Source organism: Crocodylus porosus, unplaced genomic scaffold (assembly GCF_001723895.1).
Source record: "Crocodylus porosus isolate Cpor-Errol unplaced genomic scaffold, CroPor_comp1, whole genome shotgun sequence".
In the NCBI taxonomy this organism is placed as follows: domain Eukaryota; kingdom Metazoa; phylum Chordata; order Crocodylia; family Crocodylidae; genus Crocodylus; species Crocodylus porosus.
The window spans coordinates 40,984,982-41,011,500 of NW_017728931.1; the positions used below are offsets into that span (position 1 = coordinate 40,984,982).

The 26,519-nt window shown below is 44.5% G+C and overlaps 1 protein-coding gene across 1 annotated transcript in view; it reads right to left on the reverse strand.

Annotated features, from left to right (window-relative positions):
- Positions 1–58: 58 nt before the first annotated feature.
- Positions 59–26,519, reverse strand: part of CREB3L2 (cAMP responsive element binding protein 3 like 2) — a 113,369-nt gene continuing 86,908 nt past the window's right edge. The window contains exons 6-12 of the mRNA XM_019544664.1: positions 26,292–26,438; positions 25,377–25,435; positions 23,945–24,013; positions 7,353–7,452; positions 6,445–6,571; positions 4,996–5,230; positions 59–3,803 (exon numbers count right to left, since the gene is read on the reverse strand). Of these exons, the coding sequence (XP_019400209.1) occupies positions 3,728–3,803; positions 4,996–5,230; positions 6,445–6,571; positions 7,353–7,452; positions 23,945–24,013; positions 25,377–25,435; positions 26,292–26,438 (813 nt within the window). The 3' untranslated portion in view covers positions 59–3,727. The remainder of the gene's footprint in view (positions 3,804–4,995; positions 5,231–6,444; positions 6,572–7,352; positions 7,453–23,944; positions 24,014–25,376; positions 25,436–26,291; positions 26,439–26,519) is intronic.

Genomic DNA, 26,519 nt, shown 5'->3' on the forward strand with positions numbered 1-26,519 from the left:
GCCCTACATTCCTTCATAGCTTGACTACCTAGATTTAAAGATGTGACAGCTCTGGAAATTTTTGAAAGCAATAAGAGAAAAGCTAAGTTTATTGGTGTATAAAAATCTGGTTCAATACAGAGGTTCCATGTAGCCAGCTCTAAGTCAACACAAGGGCTATATAAAATAGCATAAGCCAGTGGGGACCACTTAGGTCCTCTGGGTTGAAGCAAAACTTAAGCAGTCCATAGAGACTTAAACAGTCTGTAGAGATTTACGTGCTGTATAAGACTTCAGCTCAACTTGTGCAGGGGTGGGGAGGGGGGAGGGGAGAGTAATTTCACCCAAAAGACTATCAATTGCTATAATGTATAAATCGGCAGAGAGATCAGATAGCATGCAACACAGCCAAGTTCTTAAAGCTACCTACATCCTGGATCTTCCTGCTTACTGCATACCAAACCCAGCGTGTAAAGAATTCCTATTAATGAGCTGTTACACTGAACCAGAATTCAGAGAGGTCACTCATGAATCATTGAGCCAACAACAAAGCTGTGGAATGCGTTTTCTCACTTTTGTCCCCATACTGGATACAGGGTATGGGTTCAACTGTCTCTGGGGAAGAGGGGTATGTTTGGGGCATGGGACTTTACAGTAGGCAAGGTTGAGATGCAGAGGGTATGGAAAGAGAACTGCTACTTCATAATCATAGGAATGCAAGCACTTCCCTGGCAGATTGGGCAATCTAATCCTGTAGCCCAACTCAGACAGAGGCCAATATCAAAGAAAGATGTCACACCCCTCAAAATTAGATTAGTATGCCCAATCGGAAAGAATTGCAAAGAGGAAACAAACAGCTTTAATGATGATTAGAACACAAGGTTTTGTGAAATTGTCTTAATAGTCATAAGTGTTTTTAAAAACAAGAATGAATTCAGACAGATAGATAAACTGTTAGCAGCATCCCTTTAATGGCAGCTAACCCACTTGTTCATTAAGTAGAGGAATGGGCACAAGAGAGATTAGACAAATCAGCCTCCACCTGCTGTCCCACATTTCATAAGAGAAACTGATTTGTAAAATAATCCCAAAGAATCAAGAATTTAGGGCCTGATTTGTCAAAATACTAAGCAGTCATATTTTCACTCAAAGCCAAGCAGAGCTGGGGCAGGAACAGGGCTCCGGAAACCAGATCCTCTGTGAATTCTCAAATGACTGACTCATGCCTTCCCAGTTGTCCTTGGGTGTCCTACATCCAGTGCAGTCAGTCTCTGACAAAGGTTTTTTTCCTTCACTTTGCTGACCTCAGGTGGTCAAAATTCAGCCACCATTTGGGTCTCATTCATGCCCCCATTTACACTACTATTTCTTCTCTCCTTTTAATGCTGGTACCTTAAACCACAGTTCCAGCTGTGCATTGATTACTTGTGGATACTAGAGCTACCTAGAAAGCCCAACTGAATGATCATGGCTTAGCCCTTAATAAAGAGTAGATATGCCTCAGAAGCAACACTGACCAACAATGATCAGACAGAATCTACTTAGTAGTTGATTACAACAGTATTTGTGTCTTGTTAACACCAAAGTGAAGAAAGGCACCTGTACAGATAAAATTGGGGTTTAACTGAGAAAGCTTTATGCATCAACTGCATATACAAATCCCAATATCTAGCAACAGAGCTAGGATGTATGGTCCATCCTCACCCATTTGAAACATGGCCCAGTGGGGACTGAGATGGAGCCCAAGTCAACAGGATTCTTTCCTTTAACTTTAATGGGCTTTGGATCAGGCCCATGGGGAAAAGATAGAATAGCAAAGAGAGGACAAAAACCCTAAGAAATGCAAAGAAGGCAGCATTGCAGCTATAATACAAAAACAAGGTGGTTTTTTTTCTGGAAAAAATGTTACATATTAGAAATGTTTACCATACACCATTAAAAAAAAAAAAAAAAAAGCTAGTCTAGGTTTCCCTTATTCATACTGGAAAAGGGTAGGGGGGAGGTTGTTTTGTTTTTAATGTTTTTAGTTATATCTTGTTGGTCAACTGCAAAGTAGCCAAAATAACCTGTTCCATTTGGAGCTCTAGACCAAATCCACACACTTGGCATGTCTACGTAAAGTAAACCCCAGCAGCAATCACTGGGAGAGCTGGCTGTTTCTGAAAGGATGAATGAGAGTGAAAAGGAAACCCCAAACAAAAGCAAAACCAGTGTTGAGGGTTGACCAGTCTAGGCACTGCACGTTAAAGGGAACAATATCGTTGCTTTAGAATCAAGATAGTCGAGTGAAAAGGCACAAGACTGGGAGTCAGATTCGACTGCTATTGCTGCAGCTGCCACTGACTTTGGGCCAGTCACTTCCCCTCCATTTCTGCCCCCTCCTTTTTCTGTCTTGTCTACATAGACTAAACTCTTCAGGACAAGGTCTGTCACACATTATGGGTTGTATTGCGCCTATCACAATAGGCCTGTTCTGACCCAAATTCTGTTGCATTGGGATGACATAATAACCCTGATCTTTGCTTTACCTGGCTGCCGTATGTCCATGCACCCCCACAGAAGGGAAGGAGGAAAAATGGAGTCTCAGTACTTTCTAATCAATATTTCAAGAAAACACAACAGCAGTAATTTTGCATTCTTATGTTCAAAGGCATTTATAGAGGTTGTGGAGCTTGGCTCTCTTCAGCCTGGCTGCCAGAGAAATGTTGGAAAGCTAATAAATACTATTTACAACAGTACTGGGAAGATAGGGGAAAAGGAAGAACATGGAGCAATTTGAGGCTTTGCCTACATGAGAAAATGTAATTGGTGCATCTTAATGCATTTAAAAAACAATTTACTTAAATCTTTGCAACTCCATCATGTCTCATTTTAAGAGAGCCTCACAGCAATTCAGCTTCCATCAAGCGAGGCAAACTGATAAAAATATGCTAGTCTTAAACAGACTTCAAAGCATCCACATGAAGGGGTTGCACAGATCACTCTCTCAAACAACTGTGTTAAAGTGGTGCAATTCTTTCATGTAGTCAGGGGCAGAAAAGGTACAGGAACTAACTGATCTTTACTTGGATCCTTCAAAAGGATGGCACCAGTAGAGAAACTTTATCTACCAAGTGATACAGGGGAGAGGGAGAACAGGAAAAAGGCAGGGAAATCCACATGACCAACATAAAAGCACAGACAGGAAAAGCTGGTAAGTCAAAAGCATCAATATTTCCTGCCTTCAGATGAGGACTGTGGCATCTCTCTGCTCCTTCTCCCCCATAAAGCTCAAGTGCTACTGACTGGTGGGCACACAGCTGCAGCCAAATTCAGAGCAGTGTCATCTTATGCCCACTTATTTCTCTCATCTTCCTTCTCCCAAGTGACCTACCACCCACACATGCCTGTAGGTTACACCTGTTCTACTCCCCTATTCAATATCTCCACCCTCTTCACTAGCGCACACACAAACCAAACACCTGTACATTGTTAACACCAGCTGCCCTTATAATCCAGTCCTTCCCCTTGTGTTCTTAGTCAGGGAGAGGAATAAAAGCAAAAACAGATGTGTGCGTTGTGTTGGGGAGGGGAAGGGAGGGGAGAAGCGGAGGAATAAGGACAATGGTTGCTGACTGAAGTTGCAGTGTCTCCAGCCAGTTCATAAGTCAGCAGACTGCCTCTCTTTTGCCCTTTGGTTCACTGAGGGTGACAAGTCGGGGTACTTTGGTTGGAAAGATGGGGCAGGAAGCAGGGAAAAAGGCCTCTTTTAAGAGGTGGCATTGACTCTTCTGTCAATTTCAATTATTTTCAGTGTTTCATTTGCCTCAAGTTCTGAACTGACCCTGCAGGAAGAAAAAGAAAAATGCATCAGTAAGCAAGCACAAAAAAGCAGCAAACATCCTGCTAAAACTGGTCAATGCTAATAAGCTGCCTGCTATTTACCAGGCACTTTTTGCTTGAAGCTCAGTAACACTGAATTAGTCACCTCTTCAATCACTGATTTAAATTTTGGCTTAAGCCAGAGCGATGTTGGGTAGGGGTAGTATCTCTAACTAGTCCTTGAGAGGGCATACAACCAAATAAAAAGCAGCATGTTTCCATCTCATTTGACAGAATAGGAAAGTGCCGTAGCATTGGACCTGGTCTCAAAGAGCAGGATCGTGGCAGGAAATTCAGAGATACAGTACAGAAAAGGACATTATACCTCAGTTATTCACACCTGTAACAAATTCTCTACCCCCACCCCAGAAATGGACTTGACCTCAGACTTCTCCAGCAGCTAAAGTGCAAACTAAAGGGGACTCTAAAGCATATGCTGGCTGTCTGGGAGAATAAGCAAAAAACCCCCACCCTTCAATAAAAATAGTTTTTGATGATGCACATTTGCTTCAGGTTTCAACAATCAGGCAATGCATGCATCCCACCTAGGTACTGTTTTGCAGTTTTTATTCCTGAAAAACCAGCAGCATATGTATGCTTCCACTTGTGTGTGAATATACATGTGCACCCACACAGAGATGCAAACAGGTGGGCCATACAAAGTTCTGTGAGATGCTACACCATTTTAACACCAGCATCACTGCTAAAACATCCAGTGGGGAGCTCTTAGCAACAATACAGACAGAACAGCAGTCAGAGCAGCATTATGCTACCTCCACTGTCTTGAGAAAGTGAGCAACCTTTAGTGGGTATACAGCAAATGAGCCAACAACAAGCTTCACAGGAATCCCACAACTAATTGCTTCTTCAGCATGTGGCCCACATAACAGTACACAGAATCAGCAGTCAAGAGAGCAGGGAATACCCTAGGCTGTATTCCTTGCTCTGTCACTGAAGCACTGGGCAACCTTGCGCAAAGTGCTTCAACTCTCCAGGTCTTTTCCCCTCCTTCTTTTGTCTTAATGTCTTCAGTACAGAGACATGTCGTGTACAGAGCCCAACAGAAGGGGGGCCAAATTGTGACAGGAGACTCAATGCTCTGCTGTATTAGAAATAATAATGGTCCAGAAATCTATGGCCTGTCTCTGTACTCACCTGTGCTGCTGAAGCCCCAGCAGCACTGATTTCTCTAATCTCGTTTCGTTGGCTATCGTGAACTGCATGATTTCATCTTGCTGTGTCCCTGGCACCGATTCCAGTGACACCGCCGTGTACTTGGAAGCATCTGTGTGCCTGTCCCAGACACTGCTGTGATCTGCTGCAGGGACTGGATTGGAATGCTCCTCCAACTGGTGGGGCTCTTCATAAATTAGCAGACTCCTTGATCGTACTGCAAATACATGGAGGGAGACAGAAGTAGAATGAGACGCAGGTCAACCTGGACACAAGGGCACTGGACACTTCAGGAATTAAAAGACAACCTAAATAGAAAGCGTGGAACTAGCTCAACTGAACGTCATTCCCCCTGGCAACCCAGAGTATTTGCCACCCTAGAGAAGAGATATCCTTGAGGTATCCCCAGGGCAAGGGGTTTTTTCCACAAGTCCAGTCAATGCTCTTGAACTAGAGGGACCACTTCTAGGAGTGAAGGCTTGGATATCATCCTGCTTAGAGCAACAGGCAATTTTTAAAATATGCATCAAACAGCTAAACGCATAATAGTACTTGCTCCTAGGCCTCTCTGTTGACACTTCCAGAGATGCCAACTTGTACCAGTAATGCTGGCAGAGAGGCATTTTTTTCTTTTTACAGTGTAAATACTTGCTCCCTTGCAACTAAACTGAGACTGTTCTTCTCTGTAAAAAAATTAATAAATAAAAAGTGTAAATGTTGAAAAAGAACACCCACAAATAGAACTGTTAAGTAGGCTGGGGACCTATGGCATATCCTAGCCTTTCTCTTCACAATATACTTGACCATTAGCATACCTATCCAAGGTATGTTACTACAGTCTGCAAGGTAGTATGAGGATACCCAGCTTAATTTTACAATAAACTAGCATGGATACCAGAAGCTATCTAGCTGCAGTAGGAAGGAAAGCCACTCTGGCTGATTTATTTGCTACCTGACAGGATAAATCAGTACACACAGAGCACTGTGCTGCTGTGACTTTGCCAAACAGACGTATCCCCAACTATGGTAATTTTTCAGCCTCCTCTATTGCTTGTGTTTCTACAAATGAAAAGCCATGAACTCTTCACAAAAACTACAGGCCAAATGTTAGCATTTTATGCACTCTCAAGTGAAAGAAAAACACTTAATGTAGGAGCCCCTGTTTGCTATCCTCAAAAGGAGTGGGACAGGGAGTGAGAGACAGCAAAATTTCTTGATCGCCAATGATGACCTTTTTGCAGATAATGGATGAAGGTAGACCAAAAGGCTTGGATAAGATAACTATGCAACAAACTTACCAGTGTTACTGAATGACTACTGGCTGGGGAGCAGAAGGGTAACAGGGACTGGCAGTGGCAGAGGAGCTGCTGAAGGCACGGTGGGGGTAAGCGATAAAAGAAAATTACAGTCTTGACTGGGTCTGGCACTTACCAATGGAGGCTGTGTACGACTCTGGAGTGGAATGCTGGCTTGGCAGCACCATCTTTGTGGCAGAGGGATAAGGTCCATAACTCTGAGAGAAGCTGCCAAAAATGACTGCAAAACACAGCACCACCACCTGGCAAAAGGAAGGGAACAGGAAATGAAAGCGCGCTCGCTCTTGGCACACTGATAAGTGCAAATTAATGGCAAGTCACACAACGGCTGTATTTAAGTGCTCATTTCCAGGCTATTTTTAGCAATATATGTTGTGCCTTACTAGAGATACACAAACAACAACAATTCAACTTCCAACAAGACAGACTTCATGATAGAGTCTGTTTTGAAGGTCTACAGCGCTGCCATTTTGCTCCATCCGACTACAGTCTGGAAGCTGGCAAGCTAGGAAACATGACTCAGCTACACTACAAACTGTGATATTCATATATAAAAATCATGCTTTCTAAATTGTATCTGGCACTTCCAAACCCACCCATGCTGTAGGACACAATCTTGCTTCAGAAGTGACACAGGGAGAAGCAACAGCTCCCAGAATCAGAGTGACACTTGTTACCATTTTCCATTCCAGCTACAGCACTAGCATAGAAGTAAAGCCTTTCATTCTGACACACTTTATTATTGTTAAAAAACAAGCTGGAAACAGATTTACAGGCACAGACTTTTTTTTTTTTTAATAAATGGAATTGGTTTTAGACCCAGAAGAAATGAGAAGCAGAGGACATCCATTTCACACCTGCATGAGCATCCTTTGACACTGCTACCAAAAGAGCCCCATTGCTACTTCCCCAATCCTGCAGCATTATTATTTAACGGAGTCAGGATGCAGATATGACCTGGACTTGGTAAAGGCTAAAAATCGACCATTACTGTTTCGTGGTCACCAATTTCGGGTCACTCACCATGAGACAGGTCCCTGTCTGTGTGCTGGCTACTTTACAAGATCGAGACACTTTGCCAGCAACCATAGCTTGAAGTCTCTGCAACTGCTGCAGGAGTGTCCTAGAAAGGCAAGAACGTGGGTACAAAACATTAACCAGTACGCACATACATCAAGACCATTTTCTGATCTCGCAGCTTTCCTCCTGGATTTGTGCATGTTACCAAGAGTAAGCATTTATGAACATGTACACCTAGTTAAAAGTCTCTCCTTGAAAGTTAGAGGGAAGGCAGGATGGTATTAATTGTCCAAGATACATTAGCTCCTTGAAAGTTGTGATTTGCTTTTCCACAACCATGTCATTTCCCTTCCCCACCCCCCAAACACTTCTACCAACAATTTTGCTACCTACAGAAAAGTGGGAGCAGAAATTATTGGAGTTGTGCAAACAACTGAGATTTGCAGACAGTCATTTGCACCCATTGCATGTCCAACCATTGTCACTGCTTTCAAAGTGAGGCGAATCAGGTCTCATTATTTTAGCTGATTGTGTAGCTGTGTGGATACATTTCTAAAAAATCTTAAGGTGAACTGGAGACCATCTGTAAATCAAATGAATGGAAATATCTATCAAATGTATGGACTTCCTCTCCTTAAAACATCGATGCAGAGGAAAATATTTGAATGCTGCTTGCTAAGTCCTTCAAAAACTGATGAAATCACAAACACTGAAGCTGCTATTTATTATTACAGTTCTCAGAGATCCAAAGTGTAACAGAGGTTGTATGGTGCTGGCTTTTGGACAAACACATCCCACTTGGCTCTGTTTAGTTGTACTGCTGCAGAAAGAACAGTCCATTAATTTGAGCGCTGAAAGTTTAAAAGCAAAGGAGGAAATCACTTTCAAAAAAGTATGGTGATGTTCAATTTGAAGCCTGCTCACCCCTGCTCTATTACGCATCCGGAAGCCTTCAAAAAGCCAATTTTGTTTTGATACAGATTTTCCAAGACAGACAGATGGAAATGATTGCCCTGCCTCAAGCACCCAAGCTTTGGAGAAGTCTGTATCTGGAGACTTTGCAGCCTGATCCTATTTCTCCATTTCACTCCTCCTTGAGGAACACTTGAAGTTTCAATGTATACAGGGGCAGCCTGTATAGAATGATCACACCACTGCTCTGAGAGCTGTGATGTCTGGACACATTCAAGTTGCATGTGGATGCTTACCTTGCTGGGGTCATCTGACCCCAGCTGACCTCCTGCCCCTTGGGCGGGGGGCTGGACCCGATCTCATTAGGTCCCCCCCCCAGCCCTAAAGTCTATGAAATCTATTTATCTAAAGTCTATGTCAAAATACTGGAGCAAGAGATAAGGCAGCAGAGTGAACATGTAGGATCACACACACACACAATTACTTTAAAACTGAGTTCCTAAAAGCTGATTGTAGGACAACCCCAGAGGTGCTTTTACAGCTTGGTATACACTCACCCATCTATTATAGCTTTTTTTTTTCCCCTTTCTTTTTTCTTTTTTTAAAATCAGTGAACATTGCTAATTAGGGTTTAATGAATTCAAGGACTTCAGGAGTAGAGTCTAAAGTGCATGCAAGGAATGCTCCCAGCACAGATTTATCTGGGCCAGCAGAGCCTGCCCAACTTATTAAACAAGGACAGTTAATGTGCTCTTAAATATGGTTTATTCCACAGAAGAGTAAAATAAAACAAGAGCTTTCTTTGCTTCAGTTCCTTATTTACCAGAGGCAGTTAAGTGGCAGAAACACTTCAACACAGCTGAAAGAGGCCACTGCGATTACTCAACAGCACTATTACACAGCACAGGACAATACAAGCAGCAGGTAATGTCACACAAGCAACTTTATGTCTATAATAAACATTATGTAGTTGGCGCATAACACTGCACGTGGCTATTCCCATCTTCTAAACTGAATATGCCTGTTTGAAGGTAATGATTTTGGAACCTTGCAATCAATGTACATAAATCACCAGGGGACAAGGGATGTTATTGTCATAGGTGACCTGTACTACCCAGACATTTGCTGAGAGAAGCAGACAGCCAGGTCTGACTGTTTGCATAGGTTCCTGGCTGTATTACAGGACCTTCACCTTATCCAGGAGGTGCACAGCCCCACTAGGGGAGATGCCTTGCTGGACCTGGTCCTGGCCACTGGAGATGACCTGGTGAGGGGACTGCAGGTCTTTGACCACCTGGGCAATAGCGATCATCACCTGCTGGAATTCACCATCCAGCTCAGGGTGTCAAAGGCTTACAGCAAGACTAAAGCCCTTGACTTCAGAAGGGCTAACTTCAATGAGCTTTGGAGATTAGCGGGGGAGGCACTGAGGGCCCAGAAGATAGACAAGATGGGAGTCCATGAGGGATGGTCGTACCTTAAGGGGATGATCCTCCAGGCCCAAAGGGTAACAGTCCCTGAGAGAAGCAAGGGGGGTAAGAGTGCTCAGAAACACCCTTGGACATTCAGGAAGGAAGGAGCTAACACCAAGGAGGACTACTCCTCCTCTGCCCGTGAGTGTAGGAGGGCTATTAGGAAGGCCAAGGTGGGGATGGAGCTCAGGCTAGCATCCAGGATTAAGGACAACAAAAAGTCCTTTTTCAAGTATATTGGGAACAAGAAGCAGGTACCAGGCAACGTAGGGCACCTGCAAGACTCAAATGGAAATCTTGTGGCTACGCCAGACAAGAAAGCAGATATTTTTAACAGTTTCTTTGCCTCTGTTTTCTTGAGCAGGGACCAGGACATCCCTCCTAGCAGAGGTAGAGACAATCTTGGGGATAGCTCTGTCAGGACTTTGATCAGTGCAGATGTAGTTAGGGATCTTCTGGAAGGGTTGGACATTTTTAAATCTGCAGGTCCAGATGCCCTCCACCCAAGGATGTTGAGGGAGCTGGCAGGGGTCATCGCAGAGCCCTTGGCTTGGCTGTATGAGCATTCATGGTCATCTGGCTAGGTGCCAAAGGATTGGAACTGGCTAATGTGGTATCAATTTTCAAGAAAGGGAGGAAGGAAGACCCAAGTAACTATAGGCCCATAAGCCTCACCTCGGTGCTTGGGAAGGTCTTGGAGAGAATCAAGGAGCACATCTGTGGGGGGCCTGCAGGGGAGATCATGCTCAAGGGCAATCAGCATGGGTTCACCAAAAGCAGGTCCTGTCTGATCAACCTGATTGCCTTTTATGACCAAGCAGCTAAATCTTTGGATGATGGTGTTGCTGTGGACAAAGTCTTTCTAGACTTTAAGGCCTTTGACACTGTCTCTCACCCCATTCTCATCAATAAATTAAGGGATTGTGGCATTGATGCCGGTACAGTTGGATGGGTAAAAAATTGGCTCATGGGGCACACCCAGAGAGTAGTGGTGGATGGGTCACACTCAACTTGGCGAGACGTGAGCACTGGGGTCCCCCAAAGCTCAGTCCTCGGGCCCACACTGTTTAACATCATCAGTGACTTGGACTAGGGGATGGAAAGCACATTGTCTAAGTTTGCTGATGACACTAAGATGTGGAGTGAGGTGGACACTCTTGAAGGGACAGAGAGGCTGCAACTAGATTTAGACAGACTACAAAAGTGGGCAGATGAGAATAGGATGGGGTTCAACATAGACAAACGCAGGGGGCTGCACCTTGGGAACAGGAATCCACAGCACACATACAGGCTGGGGAGTTCCCTTCTTGAAAGCACAGAGGCAGGAAGAGATCCTGGAGTCATTATTGACTCCAAGATGAACATGAGCCGCCACTGCCAGAGCACAGCCAGCAAGGCCAGCCATACCTTGTCATGCATTCAAAGATGCACCTCAAGCCAGTCCAGAGAGGTGATACTCCCCCTCTATGCGACTCTGGTCAGGCCACAATTGGAGTACTGCATCCAGTACTGGGCTCTGCACTTTAAAAAGGATGTGGCCAGCCTGGAGAGGGTTCAGAGGAGGGCCACCTGCTTGGTGAGAAGGCAGCAGGACACGCCCTATGAGGAGAGACTGAGGGACCTGAACCTATTCAGCATCGGCAAGAGGAGGCTGAGGGGGGACCTGGTGGTTGCCTCATCAGGGAAGATCAGCAGCAAATAGGAGGAGTCCTTTTTTCCCCAGCACCACCTGGGGTGATGAGGAACAATGGTAATAAGCTGATGAAGAATAGGTTTAGGTTAGAGATCAGAAGGCAATATTTTACAGCTAGGGTGGCCAGAATCTGGAACCAACTTCCCAGGGAAGTGGTCCTCGCCCCTACCTTGGGCAAATTCAAAAAGAGGTTAGATGATCACCTGTCTGGGGTCTTGTGAACCCAGCATTCATTCCCACCTGTGGCAGGGGGTCAGGCTAGGTGATCTGTTCAGGTCCCTCCTGACCCTAGCTACTATGAAACTAATGACAGAAGGAATCCACAAGCAGTTGAGGTAAGAAAAAAGGAGCAGAAGCAGCCTTGAGATAGCTAGAGCTTGCTGCTCTTCAGAGGGATGGGATGCTGGGGAGGCAAATCCACTAGTTTTGCTTAGCTTTGCTTTACCCTGTCCAGTACTGAAATCCAGCTTTGCAAGCTGGAATCCCCCAAATACCTGGAATCCAAGAAGGTGAGATTCCTCAGTTTGTCTTCTCTCACACATACCATGCAGGGGAATCACAGTAGTTCCACTTCCCATCTTGAAATGGATTTAAGCTGGGCCTCATTGACACCAATGAAAGCAATGGGCAACCTCCCTGATGGTAATGAAATTTCTGCCAGAGTTACCTTCACATGCACAGGGCCTCTCAGAGGTAAAATAACTTGGTGTCAGGGGTCAAAATGCTTCCATTGCCCTTCAAATCAACAGCCAGGAACTAAGGCAAGAGAAGGCCAGTTTGTCTGGGGGGGACCATATGACAATGGACTCATCATTTCCCACCCAATGGAAGAGTCTTTTTTTATTATTATTCTATGGTTTGATCCAACAGGCTGAGACAGAGTTCAAGTCTCAAAAAAGTTATTCTCCCCCAGAAAGATTACTTTCTTGTTATTAGGCCATAGCTGAGATGAGATTACTTTAAGAAAGGAGGGAAAAGGAGTCTTGTCCCCTTCAAAAACAAAGGCACATTAGTCCAAGAGACAAACCACTGAATATTTGGAGGAAGGTCAAGGCTACTTTCAATGAAAAATATTGCCTACAGCTGAATTTTAACAGGAAAAAACCGAAATCCTGAGGCAGTGCAGATAAGGGGGTTGCACCTTAGGGGATTATTCTCGTTATGTCTGACACATTTCCCAGTGATATTCAATTAGAGGGTCACCTCCTAGTAGGAGGTGCGAATGTGCTTTCACGCTTCTACTGCCAATGGAAGCTCCTCACAGTCAAGCTGTAAAGCAGCTGAGGACTCCCTCTCCTTCCAAGTCTTGCCAGAAAATCCAATCCAGTCTGTGATGTCTTATTTTTGGGCATGTCTACATATATTTGGAAGGACTCCTTTGACTGCTGAGGTTGGTTGCAATCCAAGGCTCCCCCCCTCTGTCCCTCTTCTCTGGAATGAAAATTGTAGTAGGGTGCAAGCACAAAATGTGTGACATTACAGGGAAGCTTTCAGCAACAAAGTATTACATTTAAAAGCTAGTAATAGCCAAAACAGGTTGCACTTTTTATAGGGGGCAGAAAGGAAAACAGGCTGTTTGCTTTGTTCAAGATTCTCCGTGGAATTTCTGCCTGTTGACAAAGCAAAAAAAAAAAGTTTATCTTTTCAAAACTCAAAAAACGGTTTCTCCATTTTCATCCATTCCCTCATTCTCCTTTCCTTTATTCCTTAGGGATAAAGAAAATCCCCAAACAACATTTAGTTTCCCAGCTTTTAATTGCAACCCAGAAAAGCTCCACCCAAAGAAAGAGAGATTTCCTACAAAGTTTTCATGACAAAGCTTTTTTTAAATACAAAAATTTTGACCAGCTCCCAAAAACAAGCAGTTGCTCCAGGGCTGACAAACTTAATTCTAATGAAGGCAGTTTTAAAATAAAGGAATGCAATTTTAAAATGTTTCTTTGCAACATGCTGTCAAATTCCCAGATCACCCAGGAAAGCTTAGTAAAATGGCCTCATCAACGTCAAATGAAGGAATAGCCTCGTTCTTCAACAAGACTTAACAACTCTGTTGCTGTTTCACCTAGTGCAATACCATTGTCTCTTATGATGGCTTGTTTGCAAGCTTGTGCTTCCCACTTACAGCAAGTGGGAACAGGAACAGGGCCTCAGTGGAGCATTCTTAGACTTCAGTGGAAGAACATCCAGATTTTACCTTATAAAACCATTACTTTTAGAACTGATCTTTGGCAAGTTGGAAAGCAATACAGCTGGCTTTCTGCTGTCATCATCTCTGGTGCTCTTATTCCTGATCTCAGATACTACAGTGACCAGCTTGTGTACTTTCACAGTTTGCACACACAGCATAAGGGTATTCACACCACAGGTGATGTATATGCAAGGCAGGATCCAATTTCTATTACCTCTCTGGGGAAATAGGTAGCAACAAACAACATCAGTTCCATCTAATGCTTGGATATCCCAATTTTCTAATATACTCTTTAATCCCTGATCTTCATGACTGCTATCCATCAGCCAGGCTGTTGTACAAGAGGCACACATGGCCTAGCTGAAAGGGGATTGGTTGGCACGCAGTAAACCTGCACTCTCTTCCTGGGTCCACCAGTGAATACCTGGGTGACTGAACAAAATCTCTTCCTCTCCCACTTCTCCTAATTTTCTATTTAAGATTTAAGTCATGGGAGACTTTAACTACCCAGATATCTCATGGGAGGAGCGCTCGCCCAAATCCAAGCGGTCACAAAACTCTCTCTCATGTGTGGACGACCTCTATCTGATGCAGGAAGTCCACGGGCCGACAAAAGGTAAAGCGCTACTTGACCTCGTACTGGCAACTAAGGGTGACCCAACTGGCAACCTAACAATCAAAGGGAAGCTGGGTGACAGTGACTGTGAACTGATCACCTGCACCATCTGCCGTAAAGCTGGCAAGTCAGTCAGTTGTACAGAAGTCCTCGACTTCAGGACTTTGACAAGCTAAGGAGGCTTGTTGGAGAGGCTCTAAAAGGTGACAACCCAATGGAGAGGGGAGTTCAGGACACATGGATGCTCCCTCAAGGGAGCAATCTTGGATGCGCAAGCAAAGTCCATCCCGTCTCGAAGGAAAGGCAGCAGGAGAGCACAGCAGCCCCATTGGCTCTCCAGGGAACTGGTGGACCTCCTGCATCTTAAAAGGAGGACTGGAACTGCCACCAAGGAGGAATACTCTGCATTAGTCTGGACTTGCAGAGAGCAAATCAGGAAAGCCAAGGCTGTGACTGAACTCCAGCTAGCTACAAATATCAAGGAAAATAAAAAGTCCTTGTTAAGATATGTGGGGAGCTGGAGGAGAAGCAAGGGCAACATTGGACACCTGCTAAACCAGATGGGACAACTGACAACTGATGCCCAGGAAAAAGCTAACTTGCTAAATGGATACTTCGCATCAGTTTTCCATCAGCCCCATGGGGAGGCCCGGGTGAGGGAGATTCCTTGCCCTCCATCAAAGCTGACCTCATGAAGGAACACCTCCACAGGCTGGATACCCTCAAGTCAGCCAACTCTGATGGGTTACACCCAAGGGTACTCAGGGAGCTGGCGAGCATCATAGCTTAGACCCTAGCATGGATCTTTGAGAGCTCTTGGCGCTCTGGTCAAGTGCCCGATAACTGGAAGAGGGCCATTGTCATGCCTATCTTCACAAAAGGGAGGAAAGTAGATCTGGCAAACTACAGGCCCATCAGCCTGACCTCTATCCTGGGGGAGGTCTTGGAAAAGATTATTAAGGAGGCCAACCTTAACAGGGTAGCTGAAGGCAATATCCTGAGGGATACCCGGCATGGGTTTGTTGCAGGTAGGTTTTGCATGACCAATCTCATTTCCTTTTAGGACCAGGTGACACATCACCTGGAGAAAGGGGAAGAGATGGATGTCATATACCTCGACTTTAAAAAAAGCTTTCGATCTGGTATCCCACGATCACCTCTTGGTTAAACTAGCTAACTGTTGCCTTGACATCACCATGATCTGCTGGCTGGGGAACTGGCTCTGCGGTAGGACCCAGAGGGTGGTGGTCGATGGGAGCCAATTGTCTTGGTGGGCTGTGACCAGTGGGGTCCCACAAGGCTCTGTCCTGGGCCCTATACTGTTTAACATCTTCAACAATGATGTGGACATTGGTGTCAGAAAAGGACTGGCCAGTTTGCTGCCACCAAACTCTGGGGTAAAGCATCCACACCTGAGGACAGGAGGGTGATCCAGGCAGATCTGGACAGACTCATGAAATCGGTGGACAAGAACCTGATGGTGTTCAACACCGAAAAATGCAAGGTTCTCCACCTTGGGAGGAAAAACCTGCACCATGCATATAGGCTCGGAAGTGCTACACTGGTTAGCACTACAAATGAAAGGGATTGGGGGTCATGGTTGACCACAAGATGAACATGAGCCTTCAGTGTGATGCTGCAGCTAGTAAAGCGAGCAAAACGCTGGCTTGCATCCATAGATGCTTCTCAAGCAGATCTGGGACATCATTCTCCCACTGTACTTGGCCTTGGTGAGGCCACAGGTGGAGTACTGCGTCCATTTTTGGGCTCTGCAATTCAAAAAGGATGTGGAGAAGCTTGAGAGGGTGCAGAACAGAGCCACGCGCATGATCAGAGGTCACGAAAACAGACCTTATGATGGAGAAGCTGAGAGCAATGGGGCTATTCAGGCTGGAACAGCACAGGCTCAGGGGTGATCTGGTGGCCACCTATAAGCTTATCAGGATCTGGGGGAATATCTGTTCACCAGAGCCCCCCAAGGGATGACAAGATCAAACGGTCACAAACTCCACTGTGACCGGTTCAGGCTGGACATAAGAAAGAACTTCTTCACTGTCCGAGCCCCCAAGGTTTGGAACAGACTGCCACTGGAGGCAGTTCAAGCACCTACTTCAAATGCCTTCAAGACACATTTGGATGCTTATCTTGGTGGGATCCTATGATCCCTGCTGACTTCCTGCCCCTGGGACAGGGGGCTGGATTCAATGATCCCCTGGGGTCCCTTCCAGCCCAAATGTCTATGAACTCTAAGACGACTTATGAAGCAGGGACTTTCTCCTATTATGAGTCTGGAGAGTAGACAGCACCATGGGGTCCTGGTCTCAGTTGGTACTGCTGGGCACTAGTTACACAAATAATACACTTCCTTAATTTTAAGAAAGCTGCCTAGAAAGGGCCTTGGATGGGTTTTACTGACAAGGTTGAGTCATAAATTATGAAGGGAAGCATATGCTGCTGTTCTAGCAGTAAGAGTGCCAAAAAAATTCACAGCAGTCACCCACTCATATCAGTGAAAATGTAGGAGATGAGAGAACAGCTCGCCAGCATCTCAATCCCCAGCTTCTTTCTTTGCCTGCTGAGATGTGTGGATGTTCACGGGCCTGGTTTCAGCTGTGTGCATCTTGGCCACACTTAAAACATTTTGGCTGAAATTTTCCAAGTTAAATGTTGACCACAGATTAGCATTTGGGGGATGGAGGGAGTTGCTCCAAGGATTCCGACATATCGCAGGATAAGGGAAAAAAAGGTGATTTCATCTATGTTGTATAGTTCTTACAACCAATTCATTGAGAAGCCCAAGTGCCCTTGTGCTTTGCAGCTGGGACCTGAAATTTGGCAAGGGAATAACATCAGAGATGGACAAATTTTCATGGGGATGAAAAAGATGCAACATCTCCAAAAACGTAGGCTCTGAAACTCTCTGTTAATACACACTTAGTGGAGGTTATGTAGAGTTTGGCAACTAAATTCTCTGAAGAGCTCAACTGAGCATGCTCCATCAGATCACTGCCCCTCCCTGTCATCCACCACACTTGGCAAGTGACATCCCAAAAAACAACCGAGTAGGACTTTCTCCTGTAATTACCTCACCTAACATTAAAGGCTACTGCTGTATTGGACACTAGAAATCTGAGTGGAAGCCAGTACTCCCAGGCTCTCAGATCTAGCTCACCTGGCATCCAGTGACACAAGGCCCCTGCCCTGAATCTTGGGACTACGGTGGAAGCCCCTGCCTTGGAAAGTGGGAAGGGGCAAGAAATGGGATGATGGTAAAGAAGAGCTGAGGGGCAGGCATGGGATGGAGGATACAGTACCTAAGGATGGGACTGATAGGAGAGGGTGAAAGAGAGGTTAACATTACAGGAGTAAAAAATTTTATTATATGTACACATAGGTAGGTGTGGGTATGTAACGATTGCTTTATTTGTGGATCTGAAGATGACTGACTAGGCAAACCCAGGACCGAAAGATTTTGTTGCAACTCGGGCACATGTTTCTGTGCAGGGTGGGTTGGCTCTGGATTCTCGATTCAGTCTGCAGCACACCATTTCGTCTACTCTCACTTTTCCATCTCCTGTTGTCATTGTAAGGTTTCAAAGTACTGAGATTATTGCAGCATACTCTTCTTTCATTTGAGGGGACCCTGGGAGATAGTCTTCCATGAGCTGATGTTGATGTTGCATTTTTTGTTTCAAGCTAGCCTCGAGGAAGTCCTTGAAGCGCTTTCTCTGCCCTCCCCTCGAGAGTACACCTTGACTGAGCTGGGAGAATAAAACTTGCTTTCAGTCTGGAGTCAGACATCCAGATGATATAGCTGGCCCAGCGAAGTTGATGTTGGATGATCATCACCTCGATGCTCACAGCATTTGCTTGTGAGAGGATGTTAATATTAGTGGATCCATCTTCCCATTGGATTCAAAGGCTCTTGTGCAGGCAGTGTTGACGATATTTCTCCATTGACTTGAAGCATCTCCTGTGTACTGTCCACATCTCAGCTGTCTCAGCTCCATACAGTAAGGCGAGGATCTCAACTGCCTAATAAACCATGAGCCTGGTTTTGGATCTGATATTGTGAGTTTTGAACACTCACACATTCCTCACCCATCTGAAGTCTGCACTTGCACTTTTAAAGTGATGTTGGATTTCTTCATTGATATCAGCCTTCTGCAAGAGATGGTTTCTGAGGTATGAGAACATTCAAGGTTCCCCAGAGTCTCACCATAAGTCTGAATTATCAGACAGGCTAAGGTTACAGAAGCAGAAAAGTTTGTAACTACTAAAGGACACTCCCCCCACAACCTGTAACTATATTCAGTAGCATCAAATCTCTGCTTCCCTCTGGCATTAGCAAATAGCCATGATACTGTTGGCAAAGCATAAGTCTCATTCTCCTCTACTGACCGGTCCACACAGAAGAAATGCCCTGCTACTACTGCTACTTCCAGTTATTCAGATGGCAGAATTCTGTTCTATAAATCTAAAAGTCCAAATCTCACTGATGACCCAACTTGGGGGTGGAGAAAAGAGCATCAGCATGGTTTGAGATCATGGAATTTTAGTCTTTTAGTTTAATTTTGCTAAAACAACAAACAACATACAACACTTTAAAAGTCATTAAAAATGCAATGTCACGCCCTCAAAAATTAGGAAACAACAGGATTAAAGGCACCCTCATAACCATGATTTGACCTCCCTGGTGCGCGTGCCTTGACATGAATGCCTTAATTACATGATCACATACTTTTTTCTCCCTAGGACTTCTGCCTCATTCAGAGACCTGGACTTGCTGTGGGAGTAAATCAAGGATGTTTACTGAAGTAGGCTGCATCAAGTGAGCCAGGGAGCCTACTCATGATAGAGGGAAGAATATACAGAATAAACAAGAGAAAGAAACATCCTATGGTCGATCGTCACACCAGAGAACAAATACTGCTATACTTGCTCTGCCACCGAACTCTTAAGTGATGAAAAACAAGTAATTGGAACAGTCATTTTTCACAGTTGGCTACCAAACAGTATACGTTCCTCATATGCTACTATCGTGAGATGCCTGGGGTCAAATCTAAAGAAGTGCTTAACACTCCCACGTAGTTGCAGAGGCCTGGAGCTCTGCTTGGAAAAAATAAAAAAGGCAAAACAAGTGCTAAATACTTTGAGCACCCAAGTTTAAGGCCAAAATCATCACCAGTCTCTACTACTTTCTCTATGCCTCCGATCTACCAACTTGCCTCATAAGGTTTGCGAAGCATGTTCATAAATTTTAGAGAAGCACTTGGGTACTGCAGTGAGACACCATAAATGTCAATGAAGAACTTGATAATTTTGCCTTCATGGTGGAGTCTGGATAGCATGCATTAAATAAGTCCTTCTCAACCAGGGGACCATGGCACTCTGTGCAGTCATGATTCACAAGATGAAGCCAGAGGTCTCAAATAGGAATCTATAGTTAGGGACCTACCGAACTCATGATTTCACAGTTTTCACAAAAAACGTGAGATCAGGTGTTTTCTGCAAAAAACAGCAGGCTCCATGGTTTTGGTGGGCTTGCTGCAGGGTTGGGGGAGGGGCAACATACTCGCAAGCAGAGAAAAGGCTGGGAAGCCCTGTAGTCTTGAAACAATGGGGGTGAAGGGGGTGGAGAAAATGAAAGGCTGAGCCTGTGACAGACTCAGTACAGACACCTGTCTGGGGTCAGTCAGGGAAGCGGCAGAGTTTTAGCACCATCTTTAAAGCAGCTGGAGGCATGTTGGTGCAGCATGCTTCATCCCAAGGAGGACTGAGCAGGGATGAGCAGTGATAAGAAATCCTCCAAGAACACCAAATATGTTTCAGCTCTGGACCGTATTAGGCAGTATGCTGCAGGGACTTTAAACAGATGGAGGCAAATGGTTCTGCACCACCTGCAACACAACTCTGGACGTGTTGAGGAAAACTAGTATAGATCAACACTTACGAGTCCAAGGTGCACACGAAGCGAAAGGCAGAGGCTGAAGGTCAGAGCAAGAAACAAGCGACCACATCCTGTCTTACAAAAACCCTGGAAAGCAGCTTGACAAGGTGAGTGATGGCATTTTCCCTCATGAAGGCTTTTGCAGTGGCGAACATCCCGTTGGAGAAACCTGATCACCCTAAGGAACTAGCTGAACCAAAGTGTGCCAAATGCTGCCAAGTGTCTGTGGGTGAACAAGTTTTGCCAAGACTATCTCCCTACAGTAACTGCTTCACACGTACAGTCCATAACGTCTGCATTGGAAGAGTATGAATCCTTCTCCATTGTGGCCAAGGAAGCTACTGACCCTCAAGATAACAGTGTTACACAACTTATTTGTATCTGGGAGCTGGACAAACCAGGACCTGACTGTTTTTCAAACAGAGCTAGTCCACACCTCACGTCTGTCAATTTTTCTACTGCGACTCAGGCTGCAGTGAAGGCAATGGTCAACTATGGCTTAGACTTTAACAAGATCTCAGCATTTCTGTCCGACAATGCCATCCATGTACATGCACTCAAAGGAATGCTGCCCAATGCAGTTCACATCACCTACAATAAACACATTTTGTCTTTAGTAAGTGACATCTGGTGTACACAGTTCCCCAATACTGATAGCCTGGTGTTCACCTTCAAGAAAGCCTTCAAGCACTGTCCAGGCCGCAAGCTCCAGTACAGTGAATCCCTCACTAGTCAAAGGAAGGCCTCACAGGAAGCTGTGTTGCTGCTACCAGAGCCTGTGCTCACAAGGTAGAATTCATGGTTTGGTGTGATTCATTACCACTACCAGCGTATGCAGTACTACCAGACACACGGTGCATGCTTAAGCTTTTCAGTCTCCTGGAACAGATAGATGCTCAAGATCAAGTGAAGTTAGTGGCAGAAAATGCCAAGAGGTTCATGGAGCTTCTAATGTTATTTGAAAGCTAGCAGGCTGTGATCCACCACATACACAAACTGATGGATTTGGTAAGTTGAGTCAAAGACATGGCATTATAAAAACTGTCAAGCTTTCATCATGAAAACCAGTGGACAAGGGACCTGTTCCAGGCAATAGCTGTAAAGCTGAACCAATACTACAGGTACTGTCACCAGGGTTTAGATAATCTCCTTCCTTGCTGCTGTTTGCATTTTGGATCCCAACCAGGTGCCTGTTCCAAGTTGTAAACCTCAGCTACTGAGATCAGTCCCCAGATGCCAGAAAGAGCATGACAAGGAAAGTGCTGTTTACATGAACTTTGTCAAAGAGTGCCAAGTGCCTGTATCTGTGTTTTGGGACTCTATTTGTGACTGGTTTCCACATCTGTACACCCTTGCAAAATATGGCCTCACCGTTCCAACCAACTCAGTGGATGCTTAGTGTGCCATCTCAGTATACAGACAAGTGTTCACCCCAGAGACAGAGATTGTCAGTAGCAACTGCTATTGAATGCTGCATGCTAGAGTTTAACAGCTAGCATGAACTGCCTGTCTCAAAGTTGGCATCAATTAAACTGCTTTTTACAATGTGATTTAATAAAAGTATAGTGATGGTATTAGTTACAATTCATATTGTGCATAGCTTTAAATTTCATAAGACATTTCAGTTTACAGTTTAATTCAATGCTTGGATTTGCTTAATGTTTCCATTAATGGCTTCTGTGGGTTTAATCATGGTAATTAAGCCATGGTTTGGGGCCATCTACCAATCTGTGGTAAGGGGTGAGACTGCCAGGGCCCCTTGGCCAATCAGAGGTGTGGGGGAGGGCAGGGCAGGGACAAGAGCCGCTGCCATATGCCCATGAACATGGTGGCCAGCCCCGCGATCTGGCTGCAAAAGCAGCCACCTGCATCCTTGATTTGGGTATGTCCCTATCTATAGTTCCCAGAACGTTTTGCACTGTTCTGGTCTTTGAGGTTTTGCAACGGAAGAGTTGCTCAGTTTTTCTATAGTCAAGAAAATGAGTGAAAACAAAGAGCTGGTATTTTCCAAGGACTGCCCTGAGTCTAACAAGGGGTGGCTTAAGGCTAAGAAGGTTGAGGACTGTTGCATTAAAAGTCTGGGCCATACTGAAGGAGGAAGATGATGTATATCTTGTATTGCTATCTATTCATTAAATATATATATTCATACATCTCTCTCATATTGCTAACTATTCATTGAATGAGGCAGTGATCATTGAAGACCAATTTAGTACTGGGACGTAAAACTTACTTTGCAAAAGGAAGTGGAACAAATGAGAAAAAACATTAAGACCAACACCCAAAGGCAAGCCTGATGAAAGAAAACTACAAAACTAATTCTACGTATATGACATGTAAAATATTTAGAGATAACACCTCATAGTAGGCTAGTATAGAAAAGCATCAGAGAAGGAAGACATTAAAATTTCCTCCTTACAGGTTTATTCAACATAATGTCACTTTTCATTACTACACAAAACACCAGGAGTGGGAGAAAGATTACAAGTCTTTTTTGCGTGGGGTGGGAGGTAAGGCACGAGTAAGAGTAAATTCATGTAAACCACGGTTGTCAGTGCAGACGAGGGCTATGAAGCAAGATTATTTTCAGTGTGTTGCTATTGGTAGGTTAGTCCAGAACTGCTCACTTGATTGTTTTTACCGTAGCTGGACCTAGCCTGATCCTATGCAGCAATTCCTACTGACATACAAGGCAGAGCAGGGCGACAGGCAAAGGAGTGGGAGAAATGGCCTGGTTCTCTTCATACAAGCAGCAGATGTCTGTATGCACAAGTGGTGTGTGGGAGATGTTCTCCAGCAAATTACAGTGATACAGGGACTGTTTCCATGAAATTAGAGATTGGATCCAGAGATTAGAAACAGCACGTGCCACTCAACTAGCAATACTCTGGCTGCCAGACAAATCCGACGCCTGTGTCAAGTTCTTGGTCCTTATCTTTAAACCCCAGCTACTGCAGCAAAAGCCACTTTTCATGCTTCAATGACATGGCTGCATTCCACAGCAACACCACAGGGACATAGCTACGTAGGTATTTGTATCAGGCTCATCTAGGACAAGTTCAAAAGGGACATGCAAGTTCAGAGGAATTTGCCACCATCAAAAAAAAAAAAAAAAAACAAACAAACCGTGAGAAGCTCAAGTCTGTAACCCTTGGATCATGAAGGAACAGTCATCTCTTTCACCTGGCCTCCCACTCAGAGCTCAACTGTGAAATGGTTGCCCTTTGAGAAAGCTGCATTTGATTCACCTACTTTAAAATCAAGTACTTAGTGGGGGGAAGAGGTAAAAAACTGTTTCTCTCTGAAAGAAAACTGCATGTCTAAACTGATGCAAGTTCTCTGATGATGCAGGGCACCAGTTCTAATGATAAACAGTAATCCCAGAAGAATGAGGAAGGGCTCCTGACCTGGGGCCTCAGAGCTCCTCTGCAGGTTTATGTTCCAGAGTAGGACCTCTCCTCTAAGAGCAGAAAGGGCCTTGAGACTTCTTCTGTCACTGACGGAGTTACTGAAAACTGACACAAAGCAATCCCAACTCACAACAGCCTGGAAGGAGAACCTGGCCTGAAGCATCACATCCAGACATATTTAATACTGAACAGGAAGTCACCGCATGGAGTTTTGCTTCCTCTTTCTTTTTTTTTTTTTTTGTCAATAACCAAATCACCCAGCTGTCATCCAAAGCTCTGTTTGGTCCCTTATTTTCCAGATTTCCCACCTTTCCTTTGGAAAATACTCCAGTGGTTTTTCTTTCTTCCCCTTACCTGTTTGTGCTCTCTAGGACTTCCACTTTCTTACGCAGCTCACTGTTTTCATTGGAACAGGACTCAACCCTGGGGAAGACACAAGGAGAGGGAAAAAAAACAAAACTTAGACAGTTCGATGAAGGGCTGAACATGTTCCAACTTGATTTTCCTGGATAACTCTATGGACCTGTCTATATTAGGGGAAAAAGCACTGTTACAAACTTCCGTTTCGATGTTTTGACTTCACACCAGATGTAAAACACCTTGTAATAGGTTACACCTGACATTTAGCAACTAAAGGCTGCACCAGCCTGGACTAAGCTTTTGAGGTCAGCACAGCTCAATCCACGTCAGTTGCACTAATTCTTTCTTGGCAGAGACAGAACATCAGACAATCTGTTCAGATGAACTTCCTAGGTCCATCCCACCATGTAGTCTCATGACTAAAAGTTACCCAGAAAAATCTCTTTTTGCAATGAAAAATTGGATAATGGGTACTAAAATAAGCTACGGATCATACTAAAAAATATACCTCTCAAGTGTAGGGTGTAGTCTTCTTTGGCACAGGGTGCAAGGAAGAAATAAGAAGAGAGTTTTGGCACTTCAGCACAGTAATTTTGTGGGCCAAATTCACTAGAAGAATGTGTATCATCCTTTTTTGAAGAAGACTGACTATTCCCATGCTCTTTCTCCACCTCCTCCTCACTCCCCCAAGCAGTCCTCAACTCCTTTTACCTCTCATCTGCTCATCATACCACTTGAAGACAAGGAAGTTGCTCATGAGGAGGCCAGCTTCCCCAGTCTGCTTACTGAACAAGAAAATCCTGCAATGTAGCCATGTAGAATACAAATGCTGGAAAATGCCAGTGTTAAAGTGGCAAGACACTGGGAGTGCCCTTGTCTCCCCTGCTTTAAGCTATGGCACATTAGAGGGTGTCCTTGGTGTTTTGGGTAAGTGCCTTGTAGTTATGCATGAGGGTTTCAAGTGATGCTTTTGAGGATTCTTTGGGTTAATGACTGTCTGCAAATCCAGGGCAGTGGACTTGATGCCCCAGGAAAGCTTTTCCAGTGCTATGTTCAAGATACTCCATAGGGCACAAGGATACTATCCCCAGTGAAACCAAGAACAGCCAATCAACCTCAGGTCTGTGGAACAAGCTACACTCAGGAATTGCCACCACCTTATATTCTGCTTCAATGCTACTGTAAACTGAGAAGAGTTGGCGCAATGCGCCGAGTCTTGACATATAAATATTTGTCTCACAAATATGTTTTTATCTGAAGAACTAAAAAAAACCACCTGTTTCCTTTCCTGGACAAGAGCTTTCTTTTTAAACTACCACTAGGTGGCATATGAAACACATTCTACACAAACTCAACAGCTGGCTAGGATACCCTGCCATTTCAGCAACTGGTATCATTGGTTAGTTTGAAAGGGAAGCTGGCTTACTTTTTTTCCAGACTGTCCATGTATTCTTTCTTCTTTCTTCTACTTTCCTGGGCAGAGATCTAAGAGGGAAGGAAAAGCACCATACAAACATTTTTATAGTGAAAGGACCAACCTTCCAGCTTTACTTGGTTCCAGGACAGGCATCAGAAGGACACTTATCAAGGGATGATCCTGCCTCAGGCTGGGGGTTGGACCAGATGACCTTGAGAGTTCCCTTCCCGGCTTACTTCTTTATGATTCTAATATGTGCCAAGCCACATGTGTACACTGCAACGACAACTCCCATTTTTACTTGCGCACTCAGGCGCCCTATCTGCCACAGAGGCGACTGTGTACCTCAGTGCCCAAGGATGTGCAAGATTATGCACAGATAACCAGGATGGTCAATTTTAAAGACCATCCCTTCCCTAGGCTGAAAGAATAGCTAGGCACTTGGGACATTCCAGCTTTCTAGCTTCAGAATCTCAGGGAATAAAGAGCAGGGCACTGTGATACACAGGAGAATTTAGAAGCACAAAACAAGTGGAAGTTTCATCACTGAGTAAAAAGGACACAGAAGCTTTTTCTAGACAAGGAAGAGAAATAAGTTTTCTTCTAAAAAGCTGGCCAATGTGATTTGATGTACTAGTTAGCATCCAGCCTAGACACAGACTAGCACCTTTATGGCCCCATTACCTTAAATGGTGCCCAGACAGGAAGACACAGTGATCTGTGCCAAGTATGTACCTGGGTGCAGAGAGATGCTGTCTCTGATGGGTAATTTTAGGAGTGTATTGAAGGAAAGCTATCTTCATGTAACAAAACAATACAGTATCTGAGATACTGTACATCATTACAGACCACTATTGTAGAACTACTGTAGCATTTCTGCATGAGGGAATCATTTAGCAAAGCCACAGGGTTAAAAAAAGTTACCTTGTTTTTTATTTTCCTGCGAATTTTCTTCAGTGCTTTTTCCTCTGCTTTTGTCAAGGGTAGCTTTGTAGGAATAGGATACCCCTCTGCTATCAGAGTCCTCTTCTCCTCCTCTGTCAAGATCAATGGACCTGTCCCCTGAAGCTTCTGCATGCACCAGTGATGAAGGGTAAGGAAAGGCAGAGAAATAGTAAGATCATCCAAGAATCAGTAGATCTTGGAGAATGG